General features: G+C 42.1%; 1 protein-coding gene and 1 pseudogene across 1 annotated transcript; both read right to left on the bottom strand.

Moving 5' to 3' along the window:
* Positions 1-82: 82 nt before the first annotated feature.
* LOC141848706 (cyclic nucleotide-gated ion channel 17-like) lies at positions 83-3899 on the bottom strand. Its single transcript, XM_074736751.1, has 7 exons — positions 3528-3899; positions 2847-3342; positions 2157-2369; positions 1714-2018; positions 1185-1296; positions 744-980; positions 83-678 (listed from the first exon to the last, which is right to left on the bottom strand). The coding sequence occupies exons 1-7, from the start codon at positions 3554-3556 to the stop codon at positions 88-90; spliced, it is 1983 nt and encodes a 660-aa protein (XP_074592852.1). The 5' UTR covers positions 3557-3899; the 3' UTR covers positions 83-87.
* Positions 3900-7190: 3291 nt separating this feature from the next.
* LOC141848674 (UDP-glucuronate 4-epimerase 1-like) lies at positions 7191-8575 on the bottom strand (annotated as a pseudogene).
* Between the last annotated feature and the right edge of the window lie 7230 nt (positions 8576-15805).

Genomic DNA, 15805 nt, shown 5'->3' on the forward strand with positions numbered 1-15805 from the left:
AACATTTCGCCCATAAACAAGTTTCCAACAGAAGAATCTAATACAATCTGTATGTGCAATTGTAGAAATCAGGCCACCTCCATCTCTTCAATCTCTTTGCCTTCCAGAATTCTGATCCCAAGATTCTGTCTTTGTCGAGGAGTCCGGCTTCTCAATGGCCTCGCCGACTTTCCTCGACTCAAATGCCTGCCAAAGCAGATTCTTCCCCTTCTGTCTCTTGTACCGTCGCCAAGCTGCCTGAATGAAGCAAGCAGCCCATGTTCTCCAGTGATGTGAATAGAACCGCAGAGCGTCCTGCAGCCTTTTGCTATGCAGCACACGAAACTGTTTCGCCACAAGCTTGAGGTCTTCTGCATGCAGCGCGAAGGCCTCTACTTCGACGAGTGCCCTCACGCTTCTGGTGGAGGCAGGGAAGTTGCCTGTGGACTTGGGAAGGAGAGCCCATTCCACCAGCTCCTCGCCACAGAAATCGCCTGGTCTCAGGGTTATGGAGTTGAAGAAGTCTGTTCGACCTCCATCCGTAGTGGAGCTTTCCAAACTCCCACGAATGATGAAAAGCATCTCCGTTACAGGATCACCCTCGTGAACAATGTACGTCCCTTTGGTGCACAAAGAAGAATCAAGACGCTTGCATATGGCATCAAGAAGCTGATCATCCATCTGCGAGAAGAGTGGCACCTGGAGGGAGATACGTAAGTGCTGTTCAAACTGATTGAAAGATCAAGATAGCACAGGAAGTTTACCCGCCTAATAAGATCCCAACATAGATGACGGTGAATGTCGCGATGAAGGTGCGTAGGCAAAACACTCAGTATAGATTTTTCATCCACTCCCTGAGTTGCCATCCAATCGTATTGAATGAAGTCCCTGACTTTTTCACACAAAACATGAGGAAGTTGACGATGTCTCATCCAGTTTTCAGCGTCTCTTCGCTTTAGCCTCCACTCTTCAACCCTTAAATTGGTAGATTGCAGGTACGTCTGAAACACAAGAAAGGAACAAAATAAGACACCTCAGAACTCTATGAATTTACATCTTTATTGTCACTAATGCACTAATTGCCATTGGTTATCTTGATTCTAGTTGCAAAGGTTCACTTTGTGTGTGTTTGAATAAGCCTGACTATATCATCTTTAGACTTTAATGCAAACAATGAAACTAGGACTATGTTTAAATAGTAATACCTGTATGTTACCGATAAGATGCGCGAACAACACGAGACCGACCATGATGGTAAGTATAGAAAACAATGTCTCTCCGACGAACATACTTGTATCCAAATTCTGGCCATAGGAGCTGGAGGTAAAGAATGAAAGAAAAAAATCAATCACAATTTGCACACTGACAAAAGCTGAGAAGAAAAATTATAAATTTACTTCCAGATCAAGCGCAAAGCTGTTCATCGGCCTAAGACCTAAAGACAATATACAACGTTGCCCAAAACAAGCAGTTGGATAGTTACTGACTTATGCGTTTTTAGTTATATATCCTAAAGTGGCAATTCTAGGACCAAACAGAAACTTCTCTCAAAGAATTCAAGCCTACAGAAAATATCATAAAGCTTAGATACTTCTTCCCTTCTTTGTGTTTCAAGTTAAGAATCAAGAACAATGCAAAAGAGAGGAAAATTCTAATCCACCAAAATATATTCTTACCAAAGATACACAAACATGCAAACATTGTTTGTTTTCATGTGGAACATATAGAACATACCTTAGGTTTTGGAATCCCCACCAAAGGCAATAAAAGTATTTCTTGCTGAAATGTGTGACAAAAATGTCATTTGTCAATGCGATTTGAAATATTCCATAGTTGAAAATACCACCATTAGGAGCACAATTTTTGAAAACATTTGTGACAGTAGACCATCTTAGACGATCTGGTTGACTAAAGTGATCGCAATAGAAAAACTCAGGCTGACACAATGGTCCATTCATGCCATCTTCTAGTTTGCATTGTGATCTCCAGCATGTGATCACGCGATCAAGGGAAAGAAGATACCAAGCAGCTCCTATAACCTGCAATGGAATTGAATCCCATTGTGAATTTATTGTCCCCCAGAAAAGAATGACAGTTATAGAAGTAGAGCATTATCCTAAGTTCAAGTTTCTCAAGATAATTCATAACAAATAAAGAAAGATGGTGAAGTTACTTACATGACTGGCAATCAAGCAAAGCAAAAGATTGTAAGCAGCTCCCACCCAAGCAATCTTTGCAACTACCTCACTTGTTAAAATGATTTGATGACTTAAAGAAAACACAAGATATAGTCTTGCTATATACTGTACTAGAACAATAACGGCAAATACATTGTGCTTATTTTCAGCACTTAAGCTCTTGATTGCTGGTACGATAAACCAGCTAAAAATCTGCACAAAAAAAAAAAAGATGTCAACCGGCTCTCTAAAGAAAAATATAGACTCAAAGCTATAGAAATATTTCAAAGAGATCATACTTCCAAAGAAGAGCAATAACAAGGTAAAAATTCTCTTTTCTCAAGTTATAATGCTAATAGATCAGTTGAAATTCTCATACATTGAATATTAGTAACTGCTCAAGAGTTTCCATTCAGTATATATACTATGGACCAGTTATTTGTTGATCATTCACTTCACATTTTGCTATCAAATTGCATGCACTTCCATCTTCCCTTGGAAAATATTCAATTGAAGGAAAAGTTTCTGTAAGAACTTCGGAATTGATAAGCCAACTCTATGCATGTCCAGTGAATATGCTCAATGATATCCCTGATGTTTCCTTCTTAGGTATATGATTAATATCAGTTCGGGACTAAGGGATAGTTCTTGTGATTTAACAGAGTCAATACTGAAAGGAAAGGGATTCACCTGAGGTATTGGAAGGGCGACTGCAACATCTAGAGCAAAGTCTGATTTCAAATACCTTTTTGCTATCTTCTTGCCATCCATCACAAGTTCACCCCGACCGAAAACTCTTGAACTTGGAGCAACATATGCAGTCCTATACTTTACTGCTATGTTCAGCGTGTAGAATAGGTCAGCAAGAGTTCGCAAGAAGGTAATGGAAACTACCAAATCCTTGTTTATCTTAATGCACATGGTATTGTTGTTCTCAAGCACACGTAAATATAAGTGCAGAGGATCTATAAACAGCACAATCAGGCATGAGGTAAGGAAAACACAATTCCATATTGATACGATGTCACTTTGCGGATTCAGTATCCACTTCCTCCAAGGATCAAGATCCTCAGCAAAAACTTCAGAACCCAGAGGGCTGAAAGCATCAATTCTATTGGTTATCAGTGCAGGTTTTGAGACAAGGTCCATGGATCTGGTTGCTTTCTCCTTCCTATGGGGATAGAACCTAAAAAAAGCAACAGAGTGAGAGAAGCGTAACCCCAGCAATGTGCAAATTACAAGAAGTAAGAAAGGAAATTGAACAAAAAGAACCTCCTTTTTAGGCTTGGCTGCTGTAACATCTCGAGTAACCAAACCTTCTCAAAAAAATAAAACTACCTCTAATACCAGTTATTACGGTTTCGAACTCACCTAAGGCCTCCTTCCTTCACAGACTCCATCTCGTCGTCCGCTCTTCTCGGCTCAGGCTAGGCTTTATCCCTGATCCGGCGACGGCGGTGGCTCAAGTGAAGTACAGATGCAACTCCCAACGACGCTCCTACCTATACGTAACTCCAAAAGCAATCAAGCGAAAAAAGAATAGAACCGAAAGTGATTCTTTTTAATCTGGAAAAGAAAAAGGTGGCACTTTTCTCATGCGGGCATCGGATTCCCCAAAATAAACGTGGAAAATGCTGGAGTAGAAGATTATTCCATCGAAGGCGGATGCGAGCAAGAGAGAAGAACATCCTTCTTCCTCCCCTCGACTGCTGGCGCAGAAGAACTACCAGCCACGGAAAGCGGAGACGGCACCAAAGAAGCCCAGCAGCCATTAGCGACTGATGACAGGGGACCTCAGCGGGAACATATGAGGCTTCAAAGCCGAACCGGCCCGGCCCGCGCCGTAATTTCAGTAGTTCTCTAATTAGTCGAATAAAACAAAATCCTTTTTTCCTTAAGAAATCCTTAATCTCAATCTATTTCCCTTATTAATGCTCGATGCACTTCATAATTCCTTCAGTGTAGAGGCTTCTATTGCTGTTCATGGGCCCTTATTAATGCTAAGATGCACTTCATAATTCCTTCAGTGTAGAGGTATTTTTTAAAATTTTCTTCTAAATGGGGATCGCAATCAAAGGATGCTGAACGTCTGAGTTGATCGCTGTGTGTATTTTCTGATTTATTTTGGTGGCCGATAAAAAATTTTTGTGGGATCGAACCGATCGCACCAGTGATAATAAATGAGGTTAACTTGAGATTTATCATTTTTTTTCTATTGTTGTTTATGTGTGATTGACAGCATGACTGTCTCAACCTAAAACTACAGTGTATATTGGTAGGTACGTAGGCCCTTAAGGTGTTTGACAAAATGCAAACGGAGACTGGAAGTAGAATAATAGTTATCAGCATTGCCCATCAATGTATTAATTAATTAGTAGATTTATGGCTGTCTTTACTGTTGACTGAGAAAGAAGAGATGCAATGCACATGGCATGACTTATTAAACTGTGGTGATGAATAATTATTGCCGATCCTTCTCAGAAAAGGACACTGCAATATATAGTTCAATGGAATATACACGAACTTGGCACAACACTGATGAATAAGCTCGAGTTTATGCCTATCTTGCTTCGGAGGTTGACCTGAGTTATTCACTAGAGATTAATTGTCTAGTAAATCTTCTTTGAGTTTTTGTCCCATCTCATAAATTCAATAGGCGACTCCAAAAGGGTGTGTGCTTTTTTACTATCAGATATATTTTAATTCATCAATGAATGATTCTCTGGGATATGATTTCATACGTAAAATATATACAGAAATATATAGCTGCGATTGTGCTGGAAGATCTAATTAGGCATGCAATCCATGAGGTCGTAGCTAGCCGCAGCAACAGTGACGATGGAGATGGCAGCAGCGACAAGCTAGCGTTGAATCCAGCACATCCTCTCTCTCTCTCTCTCTCCTTTGCCTTATCATCCGCATTCAATGGATTTGACAAAAGGTCGTGATCAGGAAAGACGCATCATGCATATATATCACCAACTACGTTAGCTTCTACAGATCTATATTTCGCAAATATGATTCCACTCTATCCTCATGAATCATTGCATATACGAGAGCAAGATTAGACTGAAAAGAGATACATGTGGAACATGCATGCATGCATGGGATTTAATGCAGCCCACGAGTGACGGGAGATGTTCACATGCACTTTGTCTGGCTCCTTCAGTCCTCATCGAGTAAGACGACATAATTATACAAACAGTCGCTGCAAATCCTTCATTTAAGTAGCACCACCCTTAAGGAGCCTACAATGTCGACCAAGCTCTGCCACATCTCAATCGCTGCTGTGTCATCTAATTTCTTCGTACAACCAAAAAGAAACAACCACTGTTCACTGTTTCTCGATTTGATATGCCTTCAGGAAGCCAATAATATAGCTCCAGCTTCAAGTGTGCCTATTTATAGTCCCTGTGAAATTCTACTTCTTCCAGTTTGCATTCATTGCTGATCTGCATGGCTAGGTCAGTGGCGATGAAGAGGAGGGGGATTAGCAGATCATCAGGAATGGCGAAGAAGCCACTCCAGCGTTCGGTGCTAAGGAAGCTGAGGAGGCTTAAGAAGCTTGTCCCAGGATGCTGCTGCAGGAACACTGCGATTGGGTTTGGAGGAATTGCTGAGGACGACTGCACAGTACATTACCTTCCTGGAGTTGAAAGTGATTCTTCTTAAGAGGACGATAGATCTTCATGAGGGGGTTTAATAAATCTAATTAGCACTGATTAATAATCTTTAGTTGTTATCAAGAATCATGCTTTAGGATTGTTAATTTGCATGCTGAATGTGCTAATATAATTGTTCGAGTGTTTCTACTGTAAGTTTTTCTTTGCAGCAATGTCTCTGTGATATATATCTTGTACTCGTTTATGTTTGCATGAATAAATATTGCATCTCTAGTTCAACCCTCCACTTTTTGGTTATATATAAAATGTTGTTAATTTTCTAGATCATGATAAGGATTAGTCTTAATTAGCAGAGTAGACCAGTTTATAGTTTGGAGTTGGTGCAAGCTCTTGGGAACATGCCTGAGACTGCTACTCAAACACTTGATCTTGAAACATTGTTCGTCATTTTGTACAAATATTGAGAAAAATTAGTACTTGGAGTTGATGACACTGTTACTTGGACAAATAACCATTAAATGATTATATTTGTAGAGGTTTCACAGTTTAATATTATAATGAACCACATTTTTATCTATATAACAGTGGTAAGTGCCTAAAATCACAATACATAAAATTTGATTAGATCTTCATATATATTCTTTCGATCTCCTTCACTTCTCTCTCCTTTTTGTATATATTACATCCGATCGATTGAGCTCAGTCGTAGACCTAACTCATGGGATATAGATATCATAAAGATCTTCTTCATGCTAATCTATTTTCATTAAAAAGGAAAAACTAATACAAAATCATGCACCTTTATAAAATAATATGGAGAGAGCTGTACATGTTTAACGCCATTGAATTGAATCTGAACAACCATTGCGCATGCCATGCCATGCCATATTACTTCAAACTGCATGCATCAAACGTTGAATTGAGTGATAAAGCTAGAGGAACAGTCTTATCACCCATGTCTCCCGGATCTTGCCAACTCATTTTTTTAAATTAATTTCCGTCATTTTTTTTAAAAAAAGGGATAATTAATTTTTATTAAAATTATTCACCTCCAATGGTTTACAATCTCAATGTAAATGCATGTGAGTATTTACTCTTCTAATTATCCTGAGTGCATAATTATGGTCGATCAAGTCGTAGGGACTTATTTCGGAATCAACTAATGAGTCTAGTTAAATCTCAATGAGTCAAGTTTACACTAAAAGCATTTCAATCATCTCAAGCCTCACTGTTTAAGAAGAAAGAGATTCACAGTGGAAAATGAAGGAAAGAAAGAAAGAAGGGGAAAATGCAGTGGAGAAATGCTCACTCCACCACCGGTGGGTCCATTACTTATTCACAAACTATTTTTTTCCAAAAAAAGGAAATTGAAAATAAAACTATAAAACAATGTGCATCCATATGAGGCATGAATTAACACATTTAAAATAGCGAAAATAATGATTAAAAAATGGTTTAAACCCTACACGCTTTTGCTGTTGCGCCGGTAACCGTAGTAAGAAAGGTGCCATTTCACGAACTTTTTGAGGCCGGTGTCCAGGTTGGTGATGGGCTTGTAGCCGAGCTCGGCTCGAGCCGAGCTGATGTTGGCGTGGGTGAACGGCACATCGCCGTTCCCCGGCATCTCCACCACGTGCTTCTTCGCCTTCACCTTCAGATGGCGCTCCAGGATCCTCACCAGAGCCGGCACGGTCACAGGACATGTGTTTCCCAAGTTGTAGCTAGATCCGGTACTGCGCTGGCCGCCGCTTCTTTCCGCCGCTCCCGGCACTCGCCTCCGCCGTGTCCAGCGCTGCAACGCACCCTCGGTCCGTATACGGTGAAGAATCGGAGACCAGTGATGGAGAGGCCGTAGATGTGGTTGTATACGTGGGTGATCTCCTCGCCGGCCTTCTTGGTGGCGGCGTAGAGGGAGGCCGGTCGGTCGGTACGGTGCGACTCGGAGAAGGGAACCTTGTCGTTGAGGCCGTAGACGGAGGAGGAGGACGCCCAGACGACGGAGGGCTGTGGATCAGCCGGCTTGCAGGCTTACAGGAGGGCGACGAGCCCGGCGACGTTGCTGTGCACGTACGACGCCGGATTCTCGATGGCGTAGCGGACGCCGGCCTGAGCTGCGAGGTGCATCACGTGGGTGAAGGGGACGGTGTCGAACAGCTTGGCCAGGAGGCGAGCATCGTTTGACATCGCCCTCCACGACGAAGATCGCCTGGGAATCAAGCAGCGCCTTGCGGGCCTTCTTTAGGGAGGGATCGTAGTAGGCGTTGAAGTTATCAAGCCCGACGACGCCATGCCCGCGGCGGCGGAGGGCTAGCGAGACGTGCGAGCCGACGAACCCAGCGGCGCCGGTAACGAGAACTGTGATCCCGTCGGGGCGGGTCACGGATGCGGAAGAGCGGATCTGGCGCTCCCAATGGAGGCCTCCCCAAGTGGCGGTGAAGTATCGGGAGGATGTGGCAACGAAGCTCCGGAAGCTGAGGTAGGAGACGGTGAGGGCGACGAGGAGGAGCGCCCACAGGAAGAGCGTGCTCGTGGAGGCGAAGCAGCGGTGAAGCTGCCGGTTGAGCGCGTGCGTCCGCTCGATCTTCACCTTTCCCGGCGTCGAGGGGAACAGATCGTCGTCGATAGTCCTCACCCTCATCTCCCCAGCGATCGATCCAGGTATTCTTTCTTTCACAATTCGATCTCTGGAACAGCGAGATCGATCCAGGAACAGTAACTTTCACAATTCGATCTCAAGAACAGATTAAAGCAGGACACTAGAGAAGAACCTGATTGATATTTTTTAATCTGCACCTGCTGAAGGGAACAGGGTCGGTGGTGGAATGCCTAAATAGGGAAACCACGAGATCGATAAGCCGAGAACGGATAATTTAAGCAACGGGTTTAAAATTACCACAGAATGCACCCGCTGATCTCGTCGCGTGGAGCCAGTCCGAGACAGGGTGGTTCCCATCAACTTCGAAATCGCACGGCTGAAAAGAGGGCGAGGAAAAGAGAGCGAGGGCCGGACTGTAAGCTCGGAATCATATAAATTCGGAAAAAAATCGCGCATTGTTCGACGCCTTCCGTAATCGAAGCATCTCCCGTCGTCGTCGTCCTTTTTTCCATCGTGCGATTTCTGCATCAAAATCCCAGCGTTTCTTGTTCTTGTACCATCGTCTTCGACTTCAGGCGAATTCTGCATCGGAAGTGGTCCGCAGCGGCGAGATTTAGGAGGTCGCTCTTTCTAACACTACGCCTCGCGAAGTCCCCAGCACGATCTCAGGGGTACTCGCTGACCTGATTTGATGATCTCGGAGTCTTTAATTGAAGGTTTCAAAAACAATGTTTTTGGAATTCACGAGGAGTTTGCGATTCGTCTTCGTCTCGGATTGTTGAAATCCATGGGTTAGTTAAAGACTAGAGTTTATTAGATTTTTACTCTGGATACGCATTGTGGATGCAAGAAAGTAGCTTTTTGTTTGTTTGTTTCTATTCGATTTTTCAAATTCTCTCCGTGCTCTTCTCATAGTTGGATTTCCTACGGTTCTGCAGGTGAACTCTCGTTTTCCCCAGATCTTATTTTGTTTCTGTTACTTCTTTTTCCCACTCATCTCTCTCGTCGATTTGTTTTACTCCTACTGTGGAGCGAACCTAATCGAAAGCGATCGACCAAAACAACTTTTTTTCTGCGTATCTAATAAAAAAATGGCTAGCTTACAAATGAATCTCCATCTTGGTCATGTTGTTCTTCGCTTATTCCCATGTCTTCCGCTACTCGTCTTTCAGTATTCCACCAGATACCCTGCTGTACCCTCCTTCCACCACAACACTCTCATCCTTTACAGTGAACTTCAGTTTCCTGATTTTTTTTTTTTTTTTTTTTGCTTTGATCTGCTTTATTCCTAATGGAAAAAAAAATGGCGCGGGGATTTACCTGAGAGCTCCATTGTATGAGTCTCCCGTCTTAATTCTTTCCTATTATCGTTCGTGATTTTCCTGTCTAATTCCGTATTTCGTGATCTAAAACCCCTCAATTTCCTCAGAAAAGAATCTTCTTGGCTGGTGCTTTTGGTTTGCTTAACTTATTGTTATGGTCGTAAGAAGTGGGTCGCGGTTAGTCAAAGTCCGAGAACAGTCGGGTCGCGGTTAGTCAAAGTCCGAGAACAGTCTATCGGATCTAACCCAGAGCGGCACAGAGCCCGGATCGGACCTAATCCTCTGGCACCTCGGCCCTGAGTCGAGTCTTGCGGGCCGCATCAAAGGAGTCGGGAAGGACCTGACGGGAGTACTCTATAGCGGCGTCGATACCGGATCAAGTCTCACCCTATCGAACACTCGGTACCAAATCCCCGAGCCGAATCCTTCAAGTCGATGCGGGAACCAAGCCGGGTTCGCAAGGAAATAGGTCTCTCCCCGTCAATTCGGCCTTACATCGCCTCCGAGCTGAACTGGATCCTCAGAGCAGCTTTCTTGCTCGAGCCGACTCGACCCATTCAGACGTAAGGCACGCCGGCTTCCCCGTTCTGCCCTCGCCCAATGCAGGCTTTTCTTTCTTTCTTAAAGACCACTCCCCCATCGTACGGCTGTGAATGTCTCTCCTGCTACTCCTGCAACTCATCATGGTAATACTCTGACAGGTGTACGTGACACAACCCCCCATTATACAAGTCAACGATGTGACATATGTGTTGACTATACCATGCCTTCTGACATATTCATAACGGTGATGGAACTTCAATCACATCCGTGATGTGACATAACGCCTTCAACTTATATAAAAGGTTGGTTCTGTACTGAAGGGACGTATGCAATTACACAAATCTTCTCTTCTCGCTCTCGTTCTCTTCCTCCTTCTATACGAACTGACTTAAGCATCGGAGTGGTCACGCCATGGCAACCCCTGGCCTTTCTTCTCACGGTGTTTGTGAGCGCAGGTTCCAGAAGCTTCGCGTCTCCCTCCCCGCGTAAGCTAGCTCAAGTGAGGTGCTGAGAAGGAGCAGCGCATCCAGAAGCGGATCTCAACAGGAACACTTATGATTCCACCTAGCTGTTGCGGGGGCCTTTATGGTAGATTTGTGGTTTATGGTAGTGTTGTACTCGACAATGTAGTTTCATGTGAGGACGGCACTTAATGGATACATCATGTGTACTATGAGATCTTCATCTGCAACACGGCCAAGTAGTACTCAGTGTCTCAGTCAATAGTCAATCCAGGTGCGTGGCACCGCTCATCACCAAGTGCTCCGTTATCGGTCGTCCCAGATTTGCATCGCCCTTCCTTGCCAATTAAGGTTTTGTCAGCATCATAATCTGCATCTAGGGGAATGTTGAGTCCTTTAAGGACAAGACCATCTTCTCCAATGTCATTGTCAACCAATGTTACTAGCAGAGTGGGTGGTGCATCCTGTGTCTTTAAGTGCAGTGGTGACATGCAAAGAAGAAAGTTGACTGCCAGTGGGATAGAAGATGCTCATCAGCTAAAGTTGATGTACAATGCAAGTCTCCAGTGGCGCTTTGTCAATGCCGAAACAAATCAGACTTTGTCAATTCAAAAATGAGGACAAAGGTCGGATTTTGATTACTCATATTATAATCATATAAACTCTTTATTCTCTGTAATTTCACGTAATAGATAAGCCTAGTAGATTCTATATATTCATCTTTTATTACACTCCATTAGTTTCTTTTTTTTTAATGAATTTTGTTAGTCTCTTTTCACCTTGTTTTAAAATGAATTATGATCATGATTGATTGCAATAATTTTGTATCTGACATTTATATGTAATTTTCATCTCTGTTACGCTGTCTAATGTTTAGCTAATCGTTCTCTGTGCATAAAATCTTTGGCATACAATGTCTAAACGTCAATCTTTTACCATAACTTATGTTCTTTGTGCTACAGGTTGTCTTGCTCTGTAGTATTTTGGTGATTAGCTTGCATTGACTACTATTTTTCAGAGATGATGCAAAAACAAACTTACATTGACATGTTTTACTTGATAACCTTTGCTCTTGTAGCTTTTCATTATAAACAAAATATTAGGGGATGGGAAAACAGTTTGATTACTTGAAACTTCTGTTGCTCGCATTGAGTTTTGTCTTTGTTTTCCAATATTTCATCCCCATCACCATATGTCTATATATCTGTACTGAAAAACCCATTATTACAATCTGGGTATGCAAACTATGTTAACATGGTTATTTTGTTTTTGATCATCTCATACAGAAACTTCTTCAGAACATCTGGAATAGTATTTCAATGTTGCATAATATAATTCTGTCATCATGAAAAGGATTGATGTGCATCACTTAAGGGGGGAGATGAGGTTGGGTTCTATTTTGAAAGAACAGGTAAGAAATGGTTCATTCAGTTCTTTTTTGTTCATAAATTCCTCATATTATATACTCCAAAGATATTATCCTGATCCGATACAATTTTTAATCTTTAAGAATTTGGCTAAGTGTTGTTCTAAGAGTGAAATCATTTCATGAATCACTGCAATTTCAACTAAACCAAAGATCATAAGCTTTTTGAGACAATGTAATTAAAGAATATTATTAATGTTATTCTTTCCATAGAGTTTGATGAAGAGATGTTTCCTTGTAGCCAATCCCAAATAGCTCAACTAACACCGATTGACAATAATGAAATTACAATTTGATTATCATTTTTATATTAGATATTACATATATTATCTAATTTGTGTATTTTCTTTCCTAGTTTTAGATTTAGTGTGATTTTCTCTATTCTTAGCTCAGGTCGCTATCAAATTTATTTTATGCTTCCAACACATTGTTACAATATTTCGGCCTTTAAAACATATCTTTTTCATATCAATAATATTTTTGCACTTCTCTGCACCACCACCACCAACTTTTTTTGTTTGTAAGACATTTGTCTTTTAATTCTCCAAGAATTGACCTTGGCACATAATTAATTTTTATTTGTCATCAAAATTCATATGACATCAAAATTATCTATTTAATTCTGTACTGCTTACAATATTTTTTAATATTACTTTATGTTTAATGTAAGATTGGAGATACTTTATCAATATTTTTCTCAATATTTTCCTATGTCGTAATCATTAATTTTCTGATACAAATTACATTTTGTTACTCCAATTAACTTCTGAACAAATCTTATTTTGGAAAATGTTCTAGATTGCATATCGTGAACGATGGGTGGCACTAGAAAAGAACACTCTAGCTCTTCGTTTGGGACAATTGAAGCTTTAAATGCAAGCGCTCTATGCCTCCCCATTACAGGAGGAGCAAAGGTGTTATGTGCTGAATTAATTTTCGTTTCATCATTATAGTATGAAGGATCCTAATACTGCTTTGAACAAGGATTTGGTCTTGTAATGTTTGGGGTGTATATATATTTGCTCTAGTTAACCAAATATTTTAAAATTTTCTTGTCTCTATTCTGTAGGCAGATATAACTGATATGAAGAATGTGGTTAGATCAGCAGTTGATATATTGCAAGCTATGGGCTCCTGTATCTGTCGTTTATTGTCTCAGGTAAAATTTATCACTACTTACTACTAAAAATTTGTATTTAACCTATAGGTTTGCTATTGAGGAACTTAAAGTTAATGGTATGCCTTTTCTCTGAGTTAATTAACTTTCTATTGTTCTGAGTTATTTGGCACATAATTGTTTTGAAATCCAATATGCTCCTCTATTGTGTTGCAGTTGTTTGTATGATGCACCTTTCATCAATGAAATTGGTTGTCGACATGGCCCATGGGCATCTTTAGGAAAGGATCAAATTTAGATAGGAGTATAAATGGAGTATTGATATTATCTGCTGCAAAGTTGTATGCCTTGAGAGACCACATTCTCTTGGAACAATTTGTAAATTTCACAAGATAAATCATTTGTCTAAAGTTTTAACAATAAGGAGAATGAAAATTGTTTTTTGCAAACTTCAGATGATAAAACTGATAGCAAGGTTACATTTTTATAGATCTTCTATGTTGAGTTTGATATGACATGATGATGAACACAAATTTCTGTTGCAAACATTGTAAGTAGCAGAAGACACTGCACAGTGAATTTGACAATTGACTTCTGTTCCGGCCAAATGCCATAGAGGGTCAAGTCACCAGTCAACGGACTATCTGACGCTGGCGATCTCACAGTCGAATCAGACTGAAGGCACCTTAGATGTTTTCCCTGCCGAAGGAGTTCCTAAAACACACTACACAAGGGAGGTTAGAATGGCGCCCCGGGGGATCCCGGTGAGCCACTCCGACACTCAAGTTAGGGTTCCGGACGAGGGAGGTGAAAAGTAGTCAGGATAGAAGTGAGAGGGAGTTCTTTTGATACTGACCTCTTGCATGGCCATGAGTTACTCCTTTTATAACCAACTTTTGGACTCCATACGGGAAGGTGGCTGTTGTATGCTTCGGGTACACACGCTGTCACCAGAAGAACCTTCCCTTTGTCCCCTCTATTCTAAGCTATATACATAGGGGGAACTCGTAGGGGAAGCTGAGCCTGATTTCCCATATCTACTTTATGGTAATGCGTGCAAACCACGAGGTTAGAGGAGGAAGCCACGTATAGGGACGGAGAGCGCCATTAATGCGATGGGAGGCGCCATTAATGCGGCGGAGCGACGAGGACTGGTGCCGAAAGCGATTGCGCTGGGCGACATACTGGCTCCTTCCCCTTCCGGCGATGGCGACGGTGGTTGGTGTCAGAAGATCAGGGTTAGGGTTAGGGCCTACCCGAATAGAGATGGAGTGGCTGGGTTCATAGGTGAACGTGACAAAGACAGGACGAAACTCTCTGAAGGAGAGGCCCCTAGACGTTGACGCTGAGCACTGAGGAGTTAGATGAACCCTCTCCCTTGCCGAGACGGGGATCTCTCTTACCGAGACGAGAGGCCTTGCCGAGCTAGGGACCTCTCCTGCCGAGACGAGAGGGTTTGCCGCGACGGGGACCTCTCCTGTCGAGACGAGAGGGTTTGCCGAGATGGGGACCTTTCCTGCCGAGACGAGATCAGGGTTTGCCGCGATGGGGACCTCTCCTGCCGAGACGAGAGGGTTTGCCGAGATGGGGACCTCTCCTACCGAGACGAGAGAGTTTGCCGCGATGGGAACCTCTCCTGCCGAGACGAGAGGGTTTGCCGCGACGGGGGCCCCTCCTGCCGAGACAAGAGGGTTTGCCGCCGTGGGGACCTCTCCTGCCGAGACGAGAGGGTTTGCCGCCGTGGCTTAGATCTTGACCTGGCGAAGCCGCCAGGGGAGACCACGCATGCCATCTTCCTTGACTTCCCGCATCAACTTCTTTATTTGGAATTTATGTTTACTAGGTTGAAGGTACAAGGTCTCTTGTTTCTGAGATTAAAGCTGTTGCAGAAAATGAAAAATTTGATGAATGCATGGAGTTATTAGCTTTTGCTGCAGCTGAACAGGTTCGTGATGATACACTGTGGCTTTACACAATCAAACTATATGCTCCTACTGAGCTTCTTACTTGATTTGGTGCATCTTTATTGTTGATTTATAACTGCATTTCAATCATTACAACAAGTTGTATAGAAACAAATCTTCTACCACAAACATAAGCACTGAATCATGAGGAAAAAATATCTCCTGGTTTTTAACCATAAACAAGAGTTGAAATTACGAAGTTCAAAAAATGGTAACTAAATGATGCAGAGCTGTGTCCCAGGCACCTGTTTGCCTGCAAAGATGGCCGGCGCTTTTGGGCATCAAAGAGTCGCAAGAGTAAAATAATCCTGATTTTTGCCTTATCATTATAAGCTTTAGCACGGTCATCTTATCGTCATCAAGCTGAATTTATCGCATCTTTGTGAGACTTTCCCTGAAATTACGACCTGCAAAAAACTCTCGAATAAACTCAGGAATTGTCCAACTTGTTTCCACTAAATCTATTACATCGTTGCCTATGAAGCTTCATAACAGACATCAGCTTTCCATGTCAATTGCAAATCCACAACCCAAAGTTGGAGTTATTAGTTTTGCTTTCAAAATAAACTTAACTGTAGGTTGCTAATTTCCTCAATG

The sequence above is a fragment of the Curcuma longa genome, chromosome 17, assembly GCF_044706935.1.
Source record: "Curcuma longa cultivar G26 ecotype Majalengka, Jawa Barat chromosome 17, ITB_CL_G26_1.1, whole genome shotgun sequence".
NCBI classification, from domain to species: domain Eukaryota; kingdom Viridiplantae; phylum Streptophyta; class Magnoliopsida; order Zingiberales; family Zingiberaceae; genus Curcuma; species Curcuma longa.

What these genes read in the sequence shown, in the direction of transcription:
- LOC141848706 (XM_074736751.1), bottom strand. Translation starts at nt 3,556, where the DNA reads ATGGAGTCTGTGAAGGAAGGAGGCCTTAG. An exon ending in TCGCCCTTCCAATACCTCAG is followed by an intron (nt 2,370 to 2,846) that starts GTGAATCCCTTT and finishes TTTTTTGTGCAG; the next exon opens with ATTTTTAGCTGGTTTATCGT. An exon ending in ATCTTATCGGTAACATACAG is followed by an intron (nt 981 to 1,184) that starts GTATTACTATTT and finishes CTTGTGTTTCAG; the next exon opens with ACGTACCTGCAATCTACCAA.